General features: G+C 31.7%; 2 protein-coding genes across 2 annotated transcripts; both read left to right on the forward strand.

Annotated features, from left to right (window-relative positions):
- Positions 1 to 976: 976 nt before the first annotated feature.
- On the forward strand, positions 977 to 10,816 carry LOC139500511 (G-protein coupled receptor 157-like). Its single transcript, XM_071289255.1, has 4 exons — positions 977 to 1,033; positions 8,893 to 9,469; positions 9,789 to 9,967; positions 10,688 to 10,816. Exons 1-4 carry the CDS (start codon positions 977 to 979, stop codon positions 10,814 to 10,816), a joined length of 942 nt encoding a protein of 313 aa, XP_071145356.1.
- Positions 10,817 to 17,658: 6,842 nt separating this feature from the next.
- LOC139501312 (G-protein coupled receptor 157-like) lies at positions 17,659 to 19,923 on the forward strand. Its single transcript, XM_071290341.1, has 3 exons — positions 17,659 to 18,145; positions 18,515 to 18,726; positions 19,485 to 19,923. Exons 1-3 carry the CDS (start codon positions 17,695 to 17,697, stop codon positions 19,854 to 19,856), a joined length of 1,035 nt encoding a protein of 344 aa, XP_071146442.1. The 5' UTR covers positions 17,659 to 17,694; the 3' UTR covers positions 19,857 to 19,923.
- Positions 19,924 to 23,668: the final 3,745 nt, after the last annotated feature.

Consider the following 23,668-nt stretch of genomic DNA (forward strand, 5'->3'; position numbering starts at 1 on the left):
AAATAATGAAAATGAGGTCAAGGTCAAAGGTCAAGGTCATATTCTAAATTTTATTTTGGCTTATTTTTACTTCTTTTCAAATACCGTATGACATATTGACAAATAATTTTTCATAAATTGTTAGTTGCGACATGTCCTTACTTGTATATTTTGGTTGAAAGGGTGCGCATACCATAAATGGGAGTTTTTGTCCATCTTACATTTAGAATTACGCGTAAAGTGATATTACTCATTAACCAAACATATTAAAGACCTAGGGTCTTCTGATTTAAGGTCCTTGGTTTGTTACCTTGAAATTTAGGTCAGGTCATAGGTTAAATGGACGTTCTAGATTTAAACCTTTGCTTTAAATTCATATAAATACATTATAAAGCCATAGGAACTAACATTTTAAACTGATTTTTCATATTTCAATATCAAAATAGACCTTTACTAGTGGAAAGACCTTCAATTGTTCTCTGAACAATTGGTTTTTAATTTGTTTCTGTTTTCCTTGTTTTCTATGAAATGTTCTTTGTATATTAGGAATGGAAAAGAATCGGCACACTCAAATACAACAATTAACGATTTGATTGACAAACGTTCTGTCCGAAACTTAATAGCGTGGTAATGTTTTATTTGTATTGTATTGTTTGTTTGTTGTAGTTATTAGAAAATGTGGTATGAGTACCAATGAGACAACTGTATCAACTATATTCCAAAAGGTAAATCACAAAAAGACAGAACTCCAAGAAAAATTCAATGGAAAGTCCCTAATCACAAGGCAAAATCAAAAGACAAAACACTTCAAAAACTATTGAGGAAGAGGTGGAATCATTCGAAGGACCTGTATCAGTACAGGAATGTCTATCCTCTCTTAAACATATGAAGAAATCTAAATCACCTGGTATAGATGGATTCACTGTTGAGTTTAATAAATTGTTTTGGAATGATATTAAATTACCACTAGTATGATGTTTAAATGAGGCTTTAGAGTATGGAAAGTTCTCTATCACTCAAAGACAGGGACTCATTACCTGTATACCAAAGGAGGGTAAGTCAAAGTTTTATCTTAAGAACTGGCGACCTATCACACTTATGTGTGTAAACTATATGATAGCTACAGCCAGTCTAGCAAATAAATTTAAAAAGGTCTTGGTAAACATAATTAGTCAAACACAAAAAGGTTTTCTTAAAGGTAGGTATATTGGGGAATGCACTAGATTTATTTATGATTTGATGGAAAAGATAGAAAAAGACGACATTCCTGGACTTTTACTTTTAGTCGATTTTGAAAAAGCTTTCGACACAGTCGAATGGTCTTTTATATATGAGGCTTTGCAGTTTTATGGCTTTGACCATACATTTATAAATTGGATTAAGGCTTGCTACTGTGATGCTTCTAGTGCAGTGTTAAATAATGGTTATATTTCAGAATTTTTTTCATTAAAAAAGGGGGGGGGGGGTCCATCAAGGGGATCCTCCGTCTCCTTACCTATTTATTTTAGTGCTAGAATTACTAAATGCAGCTATTAAAAATGACCCTGATGTTGCAGGTGTAACAATTAATGACTCTGAATTTCTGTTGAGTCAATACGCTGATGATTCTTCCGTAGTCCTGGATGGTGACCAAAAATCCCTAAATCAGTGTTTATACTTGTTTGATAAATTTTCAGAATGTGCTGGACTTAGGTGTAATGTTGATAAAACCGAAGCCGTATAGATTGGGTCAAAAAAGGGTAGTATGGAAAAACTTTTGCCAGAAAAAAATCTTGTATGGAACCATTCTGGGAGGTTTAAACTACTAGGTATATGGTTTGTGCTTGCTAAAATGGATAAAAATCTATGTAATTTTACAGCCAAGATAAACAGTATCAAGTCATTACTCAATACATGGGCTTATAGAGACCTAACATATATTGGGAGGGTTGTAGTTATTAAGACTTTAGCACTTCCCATTTTGGTTCAAGTTCTGATTGTCCATCCAACCCCCCAACCCCCAGAAGGGGTTTTGAGGGAGATTCAGAATATATTTTTTAACTTCTTATAGAAAGGAAAACCTGATAAAGTGAAAAGGGCAGTGATAATGTCCGAACACTGTGATGGTGGTCTTAAGATGCCTAATATTTATTATTTTTGCTATGGTGTAAAAATGTCTTGGCTGTATAAATTATTAGATCCCCAAAATTACTCTCCATGGAAAGTCTTGCTACTTAGTTATATACAAAAATTTGGGGGGGGGGACAAGATTTTACACTTAAGTCAAGAAGGTGTACTTTATTTAGCAGAAAAAGTTAATCCATTTTGGCATGATATCCTGGTAAATTTTTCCAAGTTAAAAAATAAGCTTCAAGCTGAAAACAATACTGACATTTTGACCCAGTTCATATGGCTGAATCCGGACATCAAAATGGATGGAAAGATGATTGTGAGGTTCAAATATGTTGAAAATAGTATATTCTTCATTAATGATCTGATGTCAGATAATAATACATTATTTTCATATGATGAATTTAAAAAAAAGTATGATATCAATACTAATTTTGTAGAATTTTATAGTATTTTAAGTGCGATTCCAAAAAGATGGAAAAGTATAATAGAAGGTAGTTCAAAACTGGAAATTATTAAAAATAAATTAATAGATAAAGTTAAAAAGGAACCATTGTAAATTTTTCTATACATTATTTTTGGAGGATAATAAAGTATTATCTTTATCTTTCCGTGAAAAATGGGAAAGAGATTTAAATATGCAGATTGAAGATTAAAATGCTATTTATTCCATGCCCTTCATTATAACCAGAAACTCTTTTTTGCAAAACTTTCAATTTAAGATTGTTCATAGGATTCTACCATGTAATTCATTTTTATTGAAATGTAAATTAAAAGAAACTGAACTTTGTAATTTTTGTTCAGAATTTAAAGAAAATATTTTCCACATTTTTTGGGAATGTAATGTATCACAAAACTTCTGGCTATCCGTTATAGATTGGATTAAAAAATTATGGCATTCTCCTGCCTTTCAGTGCAAAAGAAGTCATGTTAGGTGTGTCTGAGGATTTTGTTAATAGTAAAACAGTTACCAATATTTTGTTGTTATTCAAATATTATATATACAAATGTAGATGTAAAAACATATCCCCCACAGAATATGGTGGAGTAGAATATTTAAAATATTGGATTAATATACTCTGTATGTTTCTTAACCCCTGTACAAAAAGTAAAAATTGATCAGAAATTGCATATGTTAGAAGCAGCTTTTATTTAATTTATTTGATTAATTAACAAAATATTTTTGTAATATTTATATATATATCTTATTATATCCATATGACATAATTGATTTATCAAGTATTACTTTATTTTCAAAATGTGTATCGAATACTGTAGTATGTAATATCACATGTTTCATCATCAAAAATAAAATAATTACAAAAAAAAACCACTTCAAAAACGAAAAGACAACAACTGTCATATTCCTGACTTGGTACAGGCATTTTCAAATGTAGAAAATGGTGGATTGAATTGGTTTAATAGCTCTATTTGTCGTGGCTCAGTACTTATACATCCCGTTATTGTGTTATTGTACTATATATATATATATATGAAAAAGATTTGTATTCTTGTTTTTCGCTTTGGCTAATGTTTATATGCACGTAGATCCCTCCGTTTGCGGAGCACCCCACGAGAGCTGAGAGGATACAGTTGAATTCGTGTACACTCCCTATCGAGAAAAATGGAGATGTATCACTTACGTATTTACAGTTGTTTTTTAATATTTACATGGACAATCCTCAGCCAACACGAGGGAGTGTTAGGACACCGGACATAATCTGTAATCATGATGTAGAAAGCCGAAGAACTCGGGGAAAACCATCCGGGAACAGACAAGAGACTTCAGCAGATTTGTCTCCAGGTCAGGGAGCAACTGATACCAACTGATGCCCTAAAGTACCCATTTTAATTTAAACTCCGGTCTGGGTACCAGAGATGTGTGTGAGAGGGTGAAAATCAACCTTCTGATGGTATTAGCACCCCATGTGAGAATCGAACTCAGAACCTGCAGCAAAGACATCTTTCTTAAAACCAGTAGACCACGAACTCACATGTTTTGCCTATATTGTTTTTAGCTTTACGTTTAAATTATCTTAATAGAAACGAGTAGTTACCTTCCACACAACAATATTGAGTTAAACCATTAACTGTACTGTGATCAAAACCCTTCATTTCTTGAGTAGCTTAATGTATCTTAACATTACCGTATGTTATTAGAAAAGATTTCGGTATGACCGCCTTTTATCATCAACTGTTTTAATCTCAGACTTATCAATCATGAAACGAGTACTGATATGAGCAAAAATTAGTTTTAGCAGCATATTTTACGTGAATAATAACAAAACAAATATATTTACGTCATGATCATTTTTCATCAACACAACTATTTTCAGTTTCAGCGTTTGAAAAAAGCAGATTATTTGATGTTTTGTTCAAGGACATTGCCAATATTCAATATTCTTTTAACTTATTTCAACTACTAATTCAGAAATACTTCCGTGCATTTATTATTACGATTTTGTCATTTTAGACCCAAATGCGATTTTTATTTTTACGATTGTTAGAGTCATTATCTAATATTTCGGTGACATTTTTAAATGCAAATAGTCGTGGAAAGTTAAAGACGACCTTCGAATTATACCAATGCAATTGTCAATACTTTAATTGAGGAATTGCAGAGGATTGTTTATCACAGAGTGTGTATGACAGCATTTCTTTAAATCAAAACGTGGATGGGTATGGTTCTCTCGTCGAAAATGCTCGATTGTTAAAGTTGAACATAAATAAACTGTTGTTGTCCCTGATTTAGTACACATGTCTTTTCTTTACTAATTCACTGTATTATTTAATATTTGTATAATTCGTTATTTTTAATCAGTGTCTTGCATCTAATTATCAGAAGCGCTCCAATAAAAATGTCAAAGTCAAATATGAAGTTAACTTAACTATACACTTTCATGACATCAGTCATTTTTGGATCTCAAAAGTCTAAGATTACATATGTTTTTATCGAACAATAACTGCAAGGACATCATGTATCTATTTCGCTATTCACGATACGATATTCCCGTGCTTGCATTTCCTATCATGATTTTCTTGATACAGGGTTGTTGCTCACAAAGAAGCTATTAAATCGAGAATTCCAAATAGTGAAGTTGAAATCATCTCTTCGTAAATTTTATGGACGCCATCCCGAGTTGGTTGACTCTATTGGAATAACCGCTTCACAAATGATATCGGATTATGCTCCTTACGTCGTAACTACAGTCCCCTTCCCTTTCATAAATGTAACCTATTGAATTAGAATATTTACCGGATTTGTTATCTCATAATCAACACGACGGTGCCACATGTGCTTACCCTTCCGGAGCACATCCGATCACCCTTTATTTTTTGGGGGTTCCGTGTTGCTTATTTTTAAGTTCTCTAGGTTGTGTTATGTGTACTATTGTTTGTCTGTTTGTTCTTTTCATTTTTTTGCCATGGCGTTGTCAGCTTATTGTCGATTTATGAGTTTGACTGTCCATCTGGTATCTTTCGTCCCTCTTTTACATAATTATATGGATAGGTTATAAGTGAATTTGACTGCTTTGACACTGATTAATATCCGACGCTTTGTCACTTTTTTGATAAATTATAGCTGACGGGATTTATCACAAACGATAGACAAAACAGTTAAAAAAAATATATAAGTGCCTTTTTTTTAAAACTATTTTAACATATGATTGCAAAAATAAACAAACAGTAAAAGATTCGTGTAGGAAATAATTTCTGTAAATGTTAAACCAATCTAATATTATTATACCATATCTGTTGATTCTTATCTTAAATCACATAAAGCAGCCATAGATCGCAACATTAATTTCATTGTTAAAGAGAGAAAAAGCGGTAGTAATCCTAGAAATTAAAATGATTAATATCCATAATGTGTAAGTCAAGATCAAAGAACAGCCTACTTTACTTGAGAAAGTCAGTTCAATCCTTGCTAAACTCAAGCCTAAATAATCCATCAACTTATTTATAAATATATTATTTGACCGACTTTAATTTTTTTTTTCTCACAATATCATATCACAACATTCTCTGTCACTTTACAAGGCAATCAACAAAATGTAATGCTAATTACCATGAAACTCAGATCTAGCACGAACTTGTGCGGTATTACCATTACTATTTTGTTTAGTTATTCACCTTTATAACGTTATAAGCTGTGTGTCATAAACACATTTTACATTTCTTTTTCTATATGTGCTGACATCATAATTATGTATAGAAAACAAATCATGAAAACTACATATCTGGCTTTATATATATGTTAATTGTGTGTATGCATTTGACATTAAATCCAATTGAAATGTGCTGTTAAGGAAACTGGGAATTCAAATGTTGATGTTTGTTTGCCGATGTAGCAATGTTCATGCAGACAGTTTTGAAAATAAAATTATATTCATCCTGATTCATGTCTTGTTTTCAATTTTAAGAATCATAAATGCTCCGATCTTATTTTTAAACAGTAATAAATACGTTTTTCATTAACCATGAAAGATAAAACAAAGGTGAACTGAAAATTCAACATTATTTATTTTTCTAAAATGACCCGTTTATCAGTTTGGTTAAAGTTCTTGTTTAAACTAAAGAAAGATTCAGACAACGATAGATGCCAAGTGGTCATGTCAATAGTTCACATTTACCTTTGACCCAAACGTGACTACAAGTGCAGATCAGGGATAGGAGGAGGGTTTCAAGATTTGTGAAATTTTATCTAAAAAGTTACTATTTTATTAATATATTTATTAAAGTTATTGGTCACATGACGTTGTAACGGTCAAGTGATTATTTACTATAAACACGTGTGTGTGTTTATATCAAACACATGGTTTGTATTTATGTTCAATTTGATTGGATGGCATATACCCGTATTGCCGATTTTACGGGTATATGCCCTCATGATTTTCGAGAAAAGCATGAATAGGTATTACTTAAGGGGTTAGTTTGAGAAATTAAAGTTATTCGAAGTTTGCCTATAGTTCAACGTAGCAGCATTCGTGATTATGTGAACCCACCCACCCACCATTTTATGAGATGGTTATCGTTAATAGGAGTATATGCATATATGACATTATATTAATACAGGACAATAGACAAAAAATCCAAAATAAAGTGTTCCAATAAGGCAAAAAGAAAACTTTAAGGAATAACGAATATCGATTTGCTAAAATAAAAAGAATAGCCAAACATGTCATAAACAATAACGGAACAAAGAAATGACAAACCTCTGCTTGAAGTTTACACAGAATAATGGTCAAATGTAAAGAAAAAGCAACCACAAATTACAGAAATGAAAAAAATAGGATACACAAAAAAAGAACAAATAATAGTAGGGTACTTTAATTATTATTATTGTTACTATAACAAGTAGTGGTAGCAGTAAATATAATGTAATTTGAGCAGTTTAGAGGATTAAATAAACTGCTGTATCAATTTATTATTTCAATCTAGATAGAAAAGATTAGACACTCTTTGTCACACAGAATTTACGTTGAAAGTGAACATCACATACACATTTAGACGAAACAAAAAAGATTAGATTCTATAAAAACTCAATCGAACTGTAATTTGGTTAATTCAATTGAGAACGTGAGGATAACGGTCATAGGTTCGATAAAGATAAATCTCTTGAAACTATTTTAAATGAAAAGCCAGGTGCTTTCTATCATTTTAAACCTCCAAATAGCCGCAAGCTTAGTTCAAAATAATGTTAAACAGTGAAATCCAAATGAAAGACATAAAACCCATTGATTAAGTTATTATATTTAATTAATACCAATATATAAACTAAACACGGTTAGTTATTGAATTTATGTTTCGTTTGCAGTCACACTAAATCATGTCGCAGCTGTAGTGTAAATACAACATGTTGTTGTTGTTAAAAAGGTATGTGTACTCTAAGAAAAAAAAGACACGCCTTCTTGATCTCAATTAAACACATAATCGGATGTCACAGAAACATTATCTCTCAAAAGTTCAGCAAAAATAAATAAAACTCATTATATTGATAATCAGGTCACGTGTCAGCGAACAAAAAATAAATGCATATTAATTATTATAATTGTTAGTAAATAAAGATCGAAATCGAACGCACATTTAATGGTTTAAGTTTCGAAAGACACAACGTTAGATAAACCAGTTAGTCCACGCGGCAACCATGACCTCTGGCTGACTAAGACATTGTAAGATAAAAGGTTTTCACGAATTTTCGTTATTTATTTACTAATCATTAACTAATTTTCACTTAGTAAAGCAGCTGATATTAAACCCGGTTTCTGGTAGGATGCATGTTGATAATCTTTACTATTCTCATTTGTATTTTCGATACTAATATTTGGTTTTTCTTCTTGTTTTTTTTTTTGCCATGACGTTGTCAGTTTTCTTTTACTTATACGTTTAAATGTCCCTTTGGTATATTTTGCCTCTCCTTTACAATTGGCACCTTATTTCCTATAACGATTTACATGCAATTTGAAGAATGTATGCCAAACAAATATTATTTCATTCACACATTTTTAAACAGCGATAATATTTCATAGCTAATGTGTAGCATGCATCAGTTCACAATATCCCATTTTAGAAACCTTTGGCCAAAGGGTATCACATCGTACATAGGTAGTCCGATAATGTTATCTTTCAATGGTGACACTCTTCAATAGTATCCAATAAATACTACTTCATGTCTATTTGTATCATTTTTAAATGTAATCGTATTAAAGAGTATCTTTTCTGATTAGATAAACAAATGCATGTCAATTGATCAGTTAAGTTAATTCATAGTTAAATAAGATGTACGTGTATAGTTTATTTTAGGTACCGTTAACAATTATCCAAAGTAAAAATGGAAACGGTGTCAAACGAATTAAATTTACTAACATCACTAAATTTAATCCGGGAGAACTCGCCGTATCAGCTGTTATTACAACCATAAGTTCTCTGTTGTCAATACTTGGAGGATTAGTATTAATTTGGTCATATTATGTTGTATCATCTACTCGTAATACTGTTCGTTTGATGTTAATATCTCTAACATTAGCAGATATACTGACTGCATCAGGCTACTTAATGGCGACTGTGAGATGGTATTCGATTGGAATGCAGAAAAATAACACTTGTGATTCCGCATCGGATAATTTCTGTAAAGCTCAAAGTTTCATTACAACATTTTCGAGTATTGCTTCTTTTCTGTGGACATCATTCATTGCAATTTATCTTTTCATCTGCGTTTGGTTTTCCCGAGTGGTAGATATATCTGGAGTTAAGTTTATGTGTGTTCATGTTGTAGCATGGGGAATACGAGGTTTGAAATTTTCTAACTCGTCAATTTTACGGTTTACCAGCTGGATATTTCTGGTCCAGAGACTTGTTCAATTTTCGTTGATGTTCTTTTGTACGTTAAGGCAGATTGATAAATGAGGTCCGAATATAATGAATTTCATTTCAGTATATATGAAAACTCTCCTTTTCTATGTATACTGAATAACTTGACTAATGTTTAATTGTTTATAATCAAATAACGAATGATATATACGTACTAAATGTATGGTAAACATTATTAATATATATTGAACTAACTCCTTTTTTCTTTGAATGGCAACTTGAATAATATTTTGAGTTACACACGTTTCAAACTGTTGTATTCGTTTTCTTAGTACATATTTTGATACATGTTTCAGGAATCATTACAACGGTAGCGTAAACAATTGGCGTGTTAGGGAAGAACGAACCAATGACCGGAATAAATGGAGTATGGTGCTGGCTAGCGGTTACGTCTTATGATCATCACGGAGTGTTGTGGATGCTTTTAGCGGGAAAAGGCTGGGAAATACTTACATATCTCATCACTGCTATACTTTATCTGCTTTTAAAGGGTAAAAGATTTCTGAATGTAAGTTATATAAGAATAATGCAGAAAATAATGTTTTAATTAAGCTCAGCAAAACTGCTAACATGGATTTATCAGAATATAATGTTTGTTTTACGGAGTCAGTAATCATACCACATCTCATTGTCTGTATCTAGACACTTCCAGGTTGTAAATCATGAATATCGATAATCTTGAAAGACAATAAATTTAGATCACAATATTATAAACTTAAAGTAATAAGCAGCCCCAGTCTTGACCATTGGTGATTAAATAACTATGAAAACACATACTGAAATAACACATTAATCACATAAATACCACACTTTTATATTCACAAACAAAACAAAAATCACTGAATTCGAAAAGATAGGTTTTCGATGGTCCAAAAAGCTGTATGTTTGGTTATCAACTTTAAATATAATTATTTGGAGATTTAAAATATGACTAAGACTATTAATCATGTCGATTAGTTTAGCAGGTTCGACCTTTTTTTAAATCTGTAAATGTTTTGTCAAGTTGGTGTCAATGGGTATTTTTTTGAACTAAATGAAATCCGAGGTAACAGTATATAAAAAGGAAAATCACAAAAGTACTGAACTCCGAGGAAATTCAAAACGGAACGTCCTTAATCAAATGGCAAAAACAAAAGCCCAAACACATCACACGAATGGATAACAACAGTCCCATTTCGAACATGGTACAGTCATTTTAGAAAATGGTGGATTGAACCTGGTTTTATAGCTAGCTAAACCTCTCATTTGTATGACAGTCACATCAACTTCCACCATACCAACAGCAATATGCGAGCAAAATAAACAGATGCAACAAGCAAAAATGGCACACAGAACAAGCACCCTAGGAAAATATTAATGACAAGAATACACATATTTACCGTAGTACAATTAACCAATGACTGGTTGTATAAGTACAGAGTCACGTCATATATGTAACAAAGGAACACAAAAAGTCATACAGACAAAGCAAACAGTAAAAATGAAAGACAAGCATACACACATGTTTTACAACAGCAAAATAACGGGATGCATAAGTACAGAGCTACGTGATATACATGTACCGAAGTAACACCAAAAGACATACAGACAAATCAAATCTTCAAAATTGAAAGACAAGAATACGAGAATATCATAAATAATAACATGACAGGATGTAAAGTACCACAAGGTTCTAAATTACAATAAAAGAAACAAATATTTAACAAAGAAAGCACAGAAAGGCATATTATATCAATCAAACAACCTCGTTCATTGCTTTTTTAAATTCTATTTAAGTATGTTTAATCCATCCGTAAGCGATTGAAAGATTTTAAATACTGGGACCGAATGGTTAGAATAACTTGAATATGACGTACATTATTCGAACGATACCAACCAATGGAAAATATCCGAAAGATCGCACAAACATGCAAAACAAGCTGCCTTGACACGCAAACGTTTAACAATAGTTATTATACACCCGCCCTCTACTTATCCGCCATATTGACGTGATGCTTTTTGGTACATATATTAATCAGCACATTAGTTAAATAAAAGAGGTATATTTCAATTTTTTAAATGAATTATTTGATCCCATCTTATATCATATCTTTATCATGTTAAAAAATCGCTTAAACACGAAATTAATATTTAAACTCATAAGTAGACAAAGACAAAAAGTGTCATTACAAAAACAATAAAACACGATTGTAACACAGTGATGACTGCTGTAACCATAGTATGTCTGTTTTGTTCACGCATCGTTGTAACAGGTCGAGAACTCTTGATTTCCTGACGTCAGAATATATTTTCATAGTAATTTCCAAAACACAAGACCAATACGACCTTGAAAAACTGACCAATCGACTCAATGAACTTCATTGCATTGTGGGCTACTACGAATTTACTATCACTTGAAACACGTGGAATTAGTGGACAATAGTCGACTTATATAGTGTCCGGGACTCTAAAAATAAATGTTTTCTATCTGCTAATATTTTTATTGTAAAATATATAACTCAATCTTCAATTTGCTCAGATTAAAAAAGTATTGTTTACGGGCTTCACGATTCGACTTTCTTTATTGCCTTGTACAAGTAGTTGAACAGGTTTTTCCATTGTATAACTGTACCTGTGCAATAATTTCATAGCGTGAAACAGTGAAATTTTAGATGAATTGGTCGCTGTCTAGTATGATATTGTTTTACTCTTTTAAACCTGAATAATGTCATTCTAAAAACATTTCTGCCTCGAAAAGCATGAAAACTGGCACTGAAACACTTCTATCTGTACTGGATAGATAAACTTTTTTTCAGGATCTGTACTAAAAGCAAGAGCACCATAATATTCATTATTCTAAAATTTAGCGTTATAAAAGCGGGATCGGAAAATAGCTAAACATTTTTTGTATAGTTCATCCATCGATAAAAAAAGACACAATCTAGTAAAGTAAGCAATCATAGATTCAATGCTGAAAAGTAAGTTTATATACATGTTATAAAGGGACCAAAAATTACTTGTGTAAAACATTCCAAACAACAACAACAAATACAAAAAACAATATATATTATTTAATATATACAAAAGGAGAACACAATTAAATTCATCCGATAAATAAATGAAATATAATAGGTTTATTTCCAACGCTGCAATTTTCACAAAACATATCAAAGCTCCCACCTTGTCGCACATGAACATAGATAACATCATTAATGGTTGTAATAAGGTGGCAAATGTCCGAGTCCGTTAAAAAAAACATAATATCTCCATTAGAAAACTATAGTTGCTGCTTTACTACCTTCAGAAAAAATGGAAGAGTTTGAAGTCCCAAATACTGAAATATGTCAAAAATCAATTATACCAATCGATTTTGTTAACACTGTCAGACAATAATTTAAAAAGGTCTTGTGTGCAGTTTTGATGAAATGGTTGTATACCGGGTAATTCAAGCGCTTGTTTCTTCGTCTAGAAACATCTCTTCGTTAATCTGACCATGGAATGAATGCTTTCTAACTATAAATATGGATACAAAAAATGAAAAACTAAGTGAAATTGTTAATCCCGCATTGCATAAAAAAAATGTGAGGTACTATAGTAAATAACAGACGTTTTGGGTTGATTGTAAACACGTAGTAGTCCATCATGCAGTGTTACTCATTTAGTGGATTGGTCAAAAACCCAGGTAAAAATAAATTGCGTCACACGAACATAAACAATTACATGTGCGAGGACATACGTATGCTAATTTATGCATTTCCATATAAGGTAGTGTTCCCGCCCTGTGTAAGTATAACGGAATTTGATGTGACTGTCATACAAGTGAGAAGTAAAGCGCTATAAAACCAGATGTAATCCACCGTTTTTAACATTTGAAAATGCCTCTACAAAGTCAGGAATATGACAGTTGTTGTCCATTCGTTTGATGTGTTTTAATATTTGATTTTGCCATTTGACTAGGGACTTCCCGTTTCAATTTTCCTATGAGTTCAGTAGTTTTGTGATTTAAATTTTAACTGTAACATTTTCATACAATATTAGATTTCTTGACTATAAATTGTGTTCCTTTATATAAAAAAGAAGATGTGGTATGATTGCCAATGAGACAACTGTTCACAAGAAACCAAAATGACACAGACATTAACAACTAAAGGTCACCGTACAGCCTTTAACAATGAGCAAAGCCCATACCGCATAGTCAGCTATGAAAGGTGCCGATATGGCAATAAAACAATTTAAATGTGAAAACTAGCGGCCTTTTTATGTATAAAAAATGAACGAAAAACAAATATGTAACACATAAACAAACGAGATACACTGCATTACAGGCTCCTGACTTGGGATAGACACATACATCAATAATGTGGTGGGGTTAAACATGTTAGCGGGATCACAACCCTCACCTTAACCTGGGACAGTGGTATAACAGTACAACATAAGAAAGAACTATAAAAATCAGTTGAAAAAAGCTTAACTCATCAGATGGAAAGTTTGAATTGATCTTATGAATTATCATCAAAATCTTCAAAAATATCATTAAGGTCGATTTCTGGAAAATAATCCATAAATCCTTCCCTTTTTGTATTAATGTCATGGAGTACATGTGTGACTATTTTGTTGTTAATAATTACTCGAACGAGATCCTGAATGAATAACAAAATACATGGTCGGTAAGATTTTATACGAGCTATTGCATAAGGTTTATTTATATCTTTGGCAGCTCATTTGATACACTGTGTATACAATATGTTTAATGCTAGATATGTTATACATGTAGATGGTCATGATGGTGAGAACAGGTGTTTGAATACACAGTAGGAAATATACATTGTGTTAGATTTTTTACGTGATGTTTATACACACTCTTCAATATGTTATACATCGTTTGTACAAGATATTTAATACAGGATCAGTAACATTTTATACCCCCTTTTTGAAATTGACAACACACCTGGTTATTCTGGCATAACGCCTGAAACGATTTCCATGTCAGATTCTCTGTGATTTTTGGTAAGCTCTTCTTTTGTCATTATATTAACATATTTTAAAAAGACTGTCTGACTGTCTGTTTTTATAAAAAATGTTGTTTTGGTCATGGAATGCATGTTTTCCTGACCGTTTATACAAAAAATAGAGTGTTACGTCAATTTGCACTTTATGTGCAAGTCCTGTAGGTAAATTTGGCGAAATATATAAGGATATGTTCAGTTTTTCTGGGTAACATTTATCAATGACTGCATGGTGTTTGGTGTTGCTATCATTGAATTCAGTATACTTCAATATATCAAATGTTTTATTGTAAGGTAGATATTTTATCTGTTTAATACATGTCTTATAGCTTCACACAACCAAAAATTTCAAAAACACAGTTCTGATTCTTTTTCTTCTTCAAAAAATCTCAAAGAATGTTCGCCCATCTTTTGTTTATAGCCATTAAAGTATTGTTTGAATTTATCTTTAGGAGTTTATCTGTGATTTCCTCGTCTGATTTACTTTTGAAACACTTCTGAGTCTTTTCGTCGCCATCTTTTTTGTAGTAAAACCTTACAAAACCTAAATGGTAACTTACCCCATATGTTTTAGGACACTATATATCATTTATATATAGTCAGCATGTGTAGTCCCTTATCCAATCATATCCCAATAAATCTTTGCGATGTAAGATAAATATATATACATAAGAAACAGGAATATCGCATTAAGTCCTGTCTCATTATTATATAACCTAATAACTATAATATTGATTTCATCTGTATGCAAAAATATATGTTGAAAGTAAGAAATAAATGATGTTATCTGTTCATACGACTTGCAAAAATGTGACAGAACAAAACACAAAACACTGAACATGACACACCTAAACCGGGATGATTTTTTCAATTATTCTTATAGTTGGTATAGAGTGTTCACACCTCAGTTATTTATCACAGTATACAACAATATCGAGTACTCAATTTTACCACCATAGTTATTCCTCAAGGAATGAAGCACTTTATGTCCCAATAATTGGTATCAACGCCACAGTTATTTGTAACTGAGAATGCACTTCATGATATACGATAGAGATGAGTCTTAAAGCCAGATTTATCCATCACAGAATAAGCATAGAACAAAATACATCGGATCACAATAGTGTGTAGATAGTTTCAATGTTCAATATAGCATATGATAGCATTTAATAGCAACGGTCACAGCTCGGAATAATGTTTATGCATTGCAAGCATAAATTCTGAACTTATGTTGCTATCATCATTACATCAAATACAGATAATATCAACAGAAATGATCTTAATAAAATTAAAACATTAACTTTTATGCATATAATCAAATGACAAATTAACCAAAATGTTTACACAAACTTATAAATGCGGTACGGGTTTTGCTCATTGCTGAAGGCCGTACGACAACCTATAATTGTTAATGTCTGTTTCATTTTGGTCTCTTGTGGGGAGTTGTCTAATTGACATTCATATCCCATTTTCGTTTTTATATTATAAAGATGCCTAGATATAGCACTTATAATATTTAATTATAATTTTAAGCTATTTTGGAGAACATTCAATTAGTCGTTTTCCACATGATTCTTACGGTCAATGATCATAACTATGAAAGAAAAGCGTTAATGTGAATTTAATTTAGATAGTGCTGTCATCAAAATTTCCATGTATTTGAAGTTACTCTTCTTAAACAAAAATATTTGTTATATATTGTATGAAATTTATGAGAATGAGAATTTTTATGAATGAAAGATTATTCCAATAAAACAAACTTACATGGACGAAACAAGTGATTTTAACGAATCATTTAATATTAAAATATTTGTTTTACAACGTGCCTTAAACTATTATTCATGGTTAGCAAAGAATGAATTCTTATAAATGACAAAACAAATCATGTATCTTCTACGAGATTACAAAAAGCGCATGTGATCTTTGGACAACACCCTCTAATGGACCTCACATGTACGATTGAATAAATAGTATAAAGATAAATGTTGAAATATAAGTTTGTTGATCAGTTTGTTTGATACATTACAATCTATTCAATGCTATTTTTGCTATTTCATTTGATTTCAATATTCTTAAAACAAGCCCTATAGCTACATGTTAAGATGCGTATCTTGAAGGTATTGTGATATGATCATGTCAATAAATGAAAATAACTCTAAATAAAATGTGTTCGTTAAATGAACTTTTCTAATTTTACCGTCATCAAACATTTACAAGCAGATGATGCATTATAAAATATTATAAAAATATTTCTAAAGGAGGACTTAAAGTAATAACAAATTCATGGAAGGTCAAACTAAAGCTCTAAGTCAGGAATATGACAGTTGTTGTCTATTCGTTTGATGTATTGCAGATTTTAGTTTTACCTTTTGGAAATTTCCATGGAGTTTTGTATTGTTGTGTACTTACTTTTTATATGCGGTAGTTGATTTTTGATTCTTAGTAATTTATCTATTTATCAAATGAGAATTAAACAAAAAAAAGTAACAGAGGTATTGAGGTTGATTGTTGACGACACTATACATTAAGTGCTGGATCATGCATTACGTTTTGTTTCTTTGAACCCTTTCGGGACCTCTGCAATTGCAGTTGATGATGAAGTTTTCATTGTTCAGTCTTAGTCTTTGTCGTACACATTATTACTTGACGTGTGAAGTTGAATTTCACGATGCAAAGTCTCTTGTTTGGTCCGCAATGCTCTTCAACTTCGTACTTTATTTGGCCTTTTATAACATTTTTGATTTAAGCGTCACTTTTTGATGGCGTTAATATTAAATTGTATTCCTGGTATCTATGATGAGTTTATTTGAAATCATTTTTCAACATTCAAATCTAATTTATTAGAACCTAATCAGAAAGAGACATAGAACCTAAAAATAAAATATAGAATAATATACAGCACAAAAACACAAAAATCAATTTGTTGGATATATCTTATTTTAATATCGATATTTTATGCTTAGTTTTCCATGGCGAGAATGTGACACTAGCCAATTTTAGAAAACTTTCCAAAAGGGAATTAAATCGAACAGGGAAGTCTATTTCTTGTAACCTTTGAATGGTGACAAACACTTCAATAGTAACCAATAAACACTACTACTTGTCTATTTGTATCTTTTTTGCATGTTATCGTATTGTAGGGTATCTTTTCTGATAAGATTAAAATGCATGTCAATTGATCAGCTAAGTTAATTCGTTGTGAATAAGATGTACGTGTAAATAAAGTTTATTTTAGTTACCGTTAACAATTATGGAAATGGAAACGGTGTCAAACGATACAATTAAATTCAACTCGATAGAACTCAACGTATCAGCTGTTATAACAACTATTAGTTCTTTGTTGTCAATATTTGGAGGTTTAGTATTAATTTGGTCATTCTATGTTGTGCCGTCTACTCGCAATACTGTTCGGTTGATGTTAATTGCCTTAACATTAGCAGATATGATATCAGCATTAGGCTACTTTATGGCAAGTGTTAGATGGTTTTATATTAGTGTGCAAAATAGCAGTATTGGTGTTCCCGAATCGGATGACTTCTGTATAGCTCAAAGTTTTATAACGACGTTTTTGAGTATTGCTTCATTTATGTGGACCTCATTCATTGCAATTTATCTTTTCGTCTGCGTTTGGTTTTCCCGAGTTGTAGATTTGTCTGGAGTTAAGTTTATATGTGTGCATGTGGTAGCTTGGGGAATACCAGGTATGTACTTTTCTAGCATATACATTTTACGGTTAACAATCTAGATATTTATGATCAAGAATCTTGTTCAATTTTCATTGGTGTTCTTTTATATACGTTAAAACAGATTGATAATGAGGTCCGCAAATTATCAATTTTATTTCAGTATATCTGAAAACTCAACTTTTTCATGAATGCGGATTAACTTGACCTCAGTAAACCATTTACATTCAATCTCAAATAATGAATTACCTATACCTGCTAAATGTATAATAACAATTAAAAATATTTTGACCCAGTGCCTTTTTCTACCTTAATAAAGATATGATTTACATATAATTCAAACTGTTATATTCATTTTCATTTTACAAATTTTGATACATTTTTTAGGAATCATTACAACTGTAGCGTTAACAATGGGCGTTTTAGGACGAAACGAATCACTAACAGGAATAAATGGAGTGTGGTGCTGGCTAGCGGTGACGTCAAAAGATCACAACGGAATTGTATGGATGCTTTTAGCGGGAAAAGGGTGGGAAATACTTACATATCTCATCACTGCCATACTTTATATCCTTCTAAAGGGTAAAGGATTTCTGAATGTAAGTCATATAGGATAAAACAGTTCTGTATAAATGCAAAACAATGTATTTGTGTTTTTGTTAAGCTTAGCAGTACTGTTAACATGGATTAACGTCTTTTTTTCGGAGATAAAAGGAATCCAAAATGAAGTTATCATATCACATCTCATTATTTAAAATGATGTAAACATACATGGCGATCTTCATGAAAGGCCATAAATGTTTATCATGATATTATACATGTTATATAACTTAAAGAAATAAACAGCCCCACAACAGACTTGACAACTAGTGATTAAATATAACTATGAAAACCAACATATGCCTTAAAGCTTATATAGTACAGTTATCACATAAATACCACATTTTGATATGAACAAAAAAAACCAAAAACAAAACGAAAGAACGGAAAGACAAGATTAGCGTGAATTAAAAATAAGTGTTTGGTTTGGTTATTAAATATCATCATAATTATTAGAAGGTTTAAAAGATAGGCCACTAATCTTGTCAATGATTTTAGCAAATTTGATCTATTATGCAATCTGTAAAACCTTTACGTTGGTGTCAATATTTTTTTAACTAAATGAAATATGGGGAAACAGTATGTAACATATGGTCACTACTTACAATTATTTGAAAAATACCAAGAAATAAAAAATACCCGAAAGATTGCATTAAAATATTAACAATAGTTATTATACACATATCTACCATGCTTAAGTGTAATAATTGATCAGTAGAAATAAGTTAGACAAAGAGTAGAATATTTATACTTCCAGAAAAAAAGAAGACGGCAATTTCTATGGAATCAAATCAGTTCAGGACTTCGCAGAGAAGACGAATTATTTTGTTTTACCTGGTTGGTTCTTTATTGTCTTAGAATATGGGGTACTGTACGATTTTTTCTAGACATTGCAAAGTGTAATAGTGGACAAGTAGAAATTGCATTTCTTATGTTACAGTCATATGGTGATAGTGCACAGGCTTTTTGGAACTTTATTTTATTTTGTGTTTGTGATCAAACTGTTCGTTCTTATATAATGAGCCGTTATCTAACTTGTGGCAATACATCTACATTACGTAACACGCATGAGGATATTCAACATATAGACGATGAAAATAGTCCATTGTTAAGAAATCCAGATTTATGAGTAGCAAAAAAGATAAAACATATTGACACATGGACGTGTTATGCCTTTCGAAACATGTATATATTAATCTGCATATGAGTTCAATAAAAGAAAACTATTTCCATCTTCTTACTATCAACAATTATTTGAACACATTACCTATCATCTTTGTTTACTTCTTACCAAATGTCAGTATCAGTGGACTGGTCGTGATAATGAAATTATTGGGTCAGTTCGCAATTGACATGCGCGAATGCCCCGCGTAAGGATCTACTTTCCCTTTCATACACAAAATCGTGCGTTATTTTTTTCGCAGAAACACATGCGTTTTTTTGTGAATCAATGAAAAAACACTTGTCATTCTTTGAAACAAAGCCTTTTTGAACACCCAAAAATGGAAAATTAACAATAGCGAACGATTTTCGTACCTTTTGTCGTAAAATTTTAGTGTGGAGTTTCCCGTTTAAAACCGAAATATCTAAATCCAGGAAAGGACAGTTATTACCGAATAAATTTTATTTATTTAAACTAAGTTCCTTGGGTTAATTCCAGCAGTATATTGAGAAAACTCTTGATTATTTAATGAAAAAATATCATCAAGATTTTGTTTTGAGGTAAAATTGTACAAGTACATACATTTTTTCAATAAACCTCACGTAATTGATTGAATAAATCCTACTCTTATCCTATCAGAAGATCTACCCAACAACACTTTTACGTACATTAAAAAAATCATACAAGTCGACATTTAGTTAAGATTGAAAATTTGCACATTTCAACATTCAAAGATTAAAAGTGTTCGACGTCCCTGTAAGATTAAAACCACTCTATAAAATAGTTCATGGTGTATCAAACAACACATGCGATATATCCTGTTTTGCTAATCTATATAAATATATATTGTCATATTGTAATAAAAGAGGGACTAAAGATATCAAAGTGACAGTCAAACTCATAAATCGAAAATAAACTGACAATGCCATGGCTAAACATGAAAAAGACAAACAAACAAACAATAGTACACATGATACAACATAGAAAACTAAAGAATAAACAACACGAACCCCAATTACATTCTAATAAATTTAACATTGATTGATCTTACGGAACAATTGCAAAAGAGAAAATATAGATATTAAAGATAAGTCTGAAATCTGAAATGAACTAAAAATGCCATGACAGAAATGAAATACGACCAAACGAAAGAACTCAGTATACACATTCAAAAAATTTAAAGAAAATAAAGACTCATAAACACAAAACCACGACAAACTGCGGCTGATATTTATTTCTTCGATATAATTCACAAAAACAATAATAATGTTTTATCAATTTTTGACGTATAATATTAGGAATAATTGAGTGTTTCGTCAAATCAGTAATCTTCGTCGGCACTTGCGGCATTTGCAAAAGACGGGCGAAAGATACCAGAGGGACTTTCAAATTTATAGATCGAAAACAAACTGACAACGTCATAGCTAAATAATAAAAATTTAAACACACAGATAATAGTATACAAGGGACAACATAGAGAGTATACCAGGCACAACATAGAAAGTATACCAGGCACAACATAGAAAGAATACCAGGCACGACATATAAAGTATACAAGGCACAACATAGAAAGTATACCAGGCACAACATAGAAGGTATACCAGGCACAACATAAAAAAACACAACACAAACCCAACAAAAATCGGGGGATGCATCCTGGTACTCTGGAAGGGTAACATAAAAAGTATACAAGGCACAACATAGAAAGTATAGCAGACACACCATAGAAAGTATTGCAGGCACAACATAAAAAGTATTGCAGGCACAACATAAAAAGTATACCAGGCACAACATAGAAAGTATACCAGGCACAACATAGAAAGTATACAAAGCACAACATCGAAAGTATACAAGGCACAACATAGAAAGTATACCAGGCACAACATATAAAGTATACAAGGCACAACATAGAAAGTATACCAGGCACAACATATAAAGTATACAAGGCACAACATAGAAAGTATACCAGGCACAACATATAAAGTATACCAGGCACAACATAGAAAGTATACCAGGCACAACATAGAAAGTATACAAAGCACAACATCGAAAGTATACAAGGCACAACATAGAAAGTATACCAGGCACAACATATAAAGTATACAAGGCACAACATAGAAAGTATACCAGGCACAACATAGAAAGTATACCAGGCACAACATAAAAAAACACAACACAAACCCAACAAAAATCGGGGGATGCACCCGGGTACTCTGGAAGGGTAAGCCGATCCTGTTTCACATGTGGTACCCGTCTCAGCACTCTACTGTGCTGCAACATATTTTTGTTTTAAATTCCCGTTGATAAACTAACAAATTACGCAAAGTTGAACATAGCTGAATTTGGCTATAGTTTTTTTCAGGTCTCTGTTGGGCATATTGCCCTTAACGCCTCCATGTTTTTTAATATCCTTTATTGTAAATGATTATTTTTTAATGAAGGTTAATCAAGAAAAATGATTTGAACGGTAGACATTTTTTAACTGTCACTTTCATGAAATCTATGGCTATACAACGTACAACGCCATATGTTAGCCTCTTTACACGAAGGCCTATAAAAAATAGCTTTAACATATAGAACAAGATAAAATACTGTCATGATGTAAACAGCAATCCACGAATCGGAAAGTATCAAGCAAACTTATCAATATTGGTGTGTATAGTTTACAGAGAGACAGGACACGATAGAACAAGACATGTCAGGATATATAAATATTATATAATACAATAATATAAGATAATATAATATACTGTTGATAGGAACTATGTTAAATGATCTTTGTGTAAAACGTTAAACGTGTGTCCTGTTGTTCTTTTTATCGTATGAATAACTTTGGTGTTGAAACTTAGTAGCAACTTCTTTGGCATGAGGTGTTTATGATGTGAGCATTACCTGAAACGTATAATATATAAACTTATCATAGATACCAGGACTAAATTTTGTATATACGCCAGACGCGCATTTCGTCTACAAAGGACTCATCAATGACGCTCGAATCAAAAAAAGTTAAATAGGCCAAATATAAAGTAAACAAGGTTGAAGAGCATTGAGAACCAAAATTCCTAAAAGTTTTGCCAAATACAGCTAAGATAATCTATGCCTGAGGTAGAAAAGCCTTAGTATTTTAAAAATTAAAAAAAACCAGTTAATTTATAAAAATAACCATATCAGTGATAATTCATGTCAGCACAAAAGTGCTGACTACTGGGCTGGTGATACCCTCGAGGAAATAAATCTCCACCAGCAGTGGCATAAACGCTGAAATCACAACTTTGTATTTGAATGTTGTATTCCATGAAAAATATATAAACCATAAAAAAAACTCTGATCCAACTACTTTGTCCTAGAGTGTTTCATTTCGTTAGGAATAACTCAGTACGCAACATTGTGTCCTAAAGTGTTTAATTTTTCAGAAATTACTGTTTGTTTGAAAATCTGTAGCCACTACAGTGTCGTGAAGTATTTTATTCCGTGTTGAATAACTTCGGCGTAGAAACTTAATTGCTACTTTTGTGCTCTGAAGTGTTCATTCCGTGAGGAATAAATGAGACCTTAAAGCAAATAGAACCCAACTATTGTCTTCTGAACTGTTGTATGCCATTAGGAATGATTGTGGTGTAGACACATTGTACCAACTACTGTGTCCTGGAGTGTTTAGTAAGTAAGAAATGGGGCATTTGATAAACATAGAACACAATACTGTTTCCCTAAATGTTCTATTCTGTGAGGAAAAACTGGAGTGTGAAAACGTTGATGCAACAATATGTGTCCTGAATAGA

This window comes from Mytilus edulis, chromosome 13 (assembly GCF_963676685.1).
Source record: "Mytilus edulis chromosome 13, xbMytEdul2.2, whole genome shotgun sequence".
Lineage (NCBI taxonomy): Eukaryota > Metazoa > Mollusca > Bivalvia > Mytilida > Mytilidae > Mytilus > Mytilus edulis.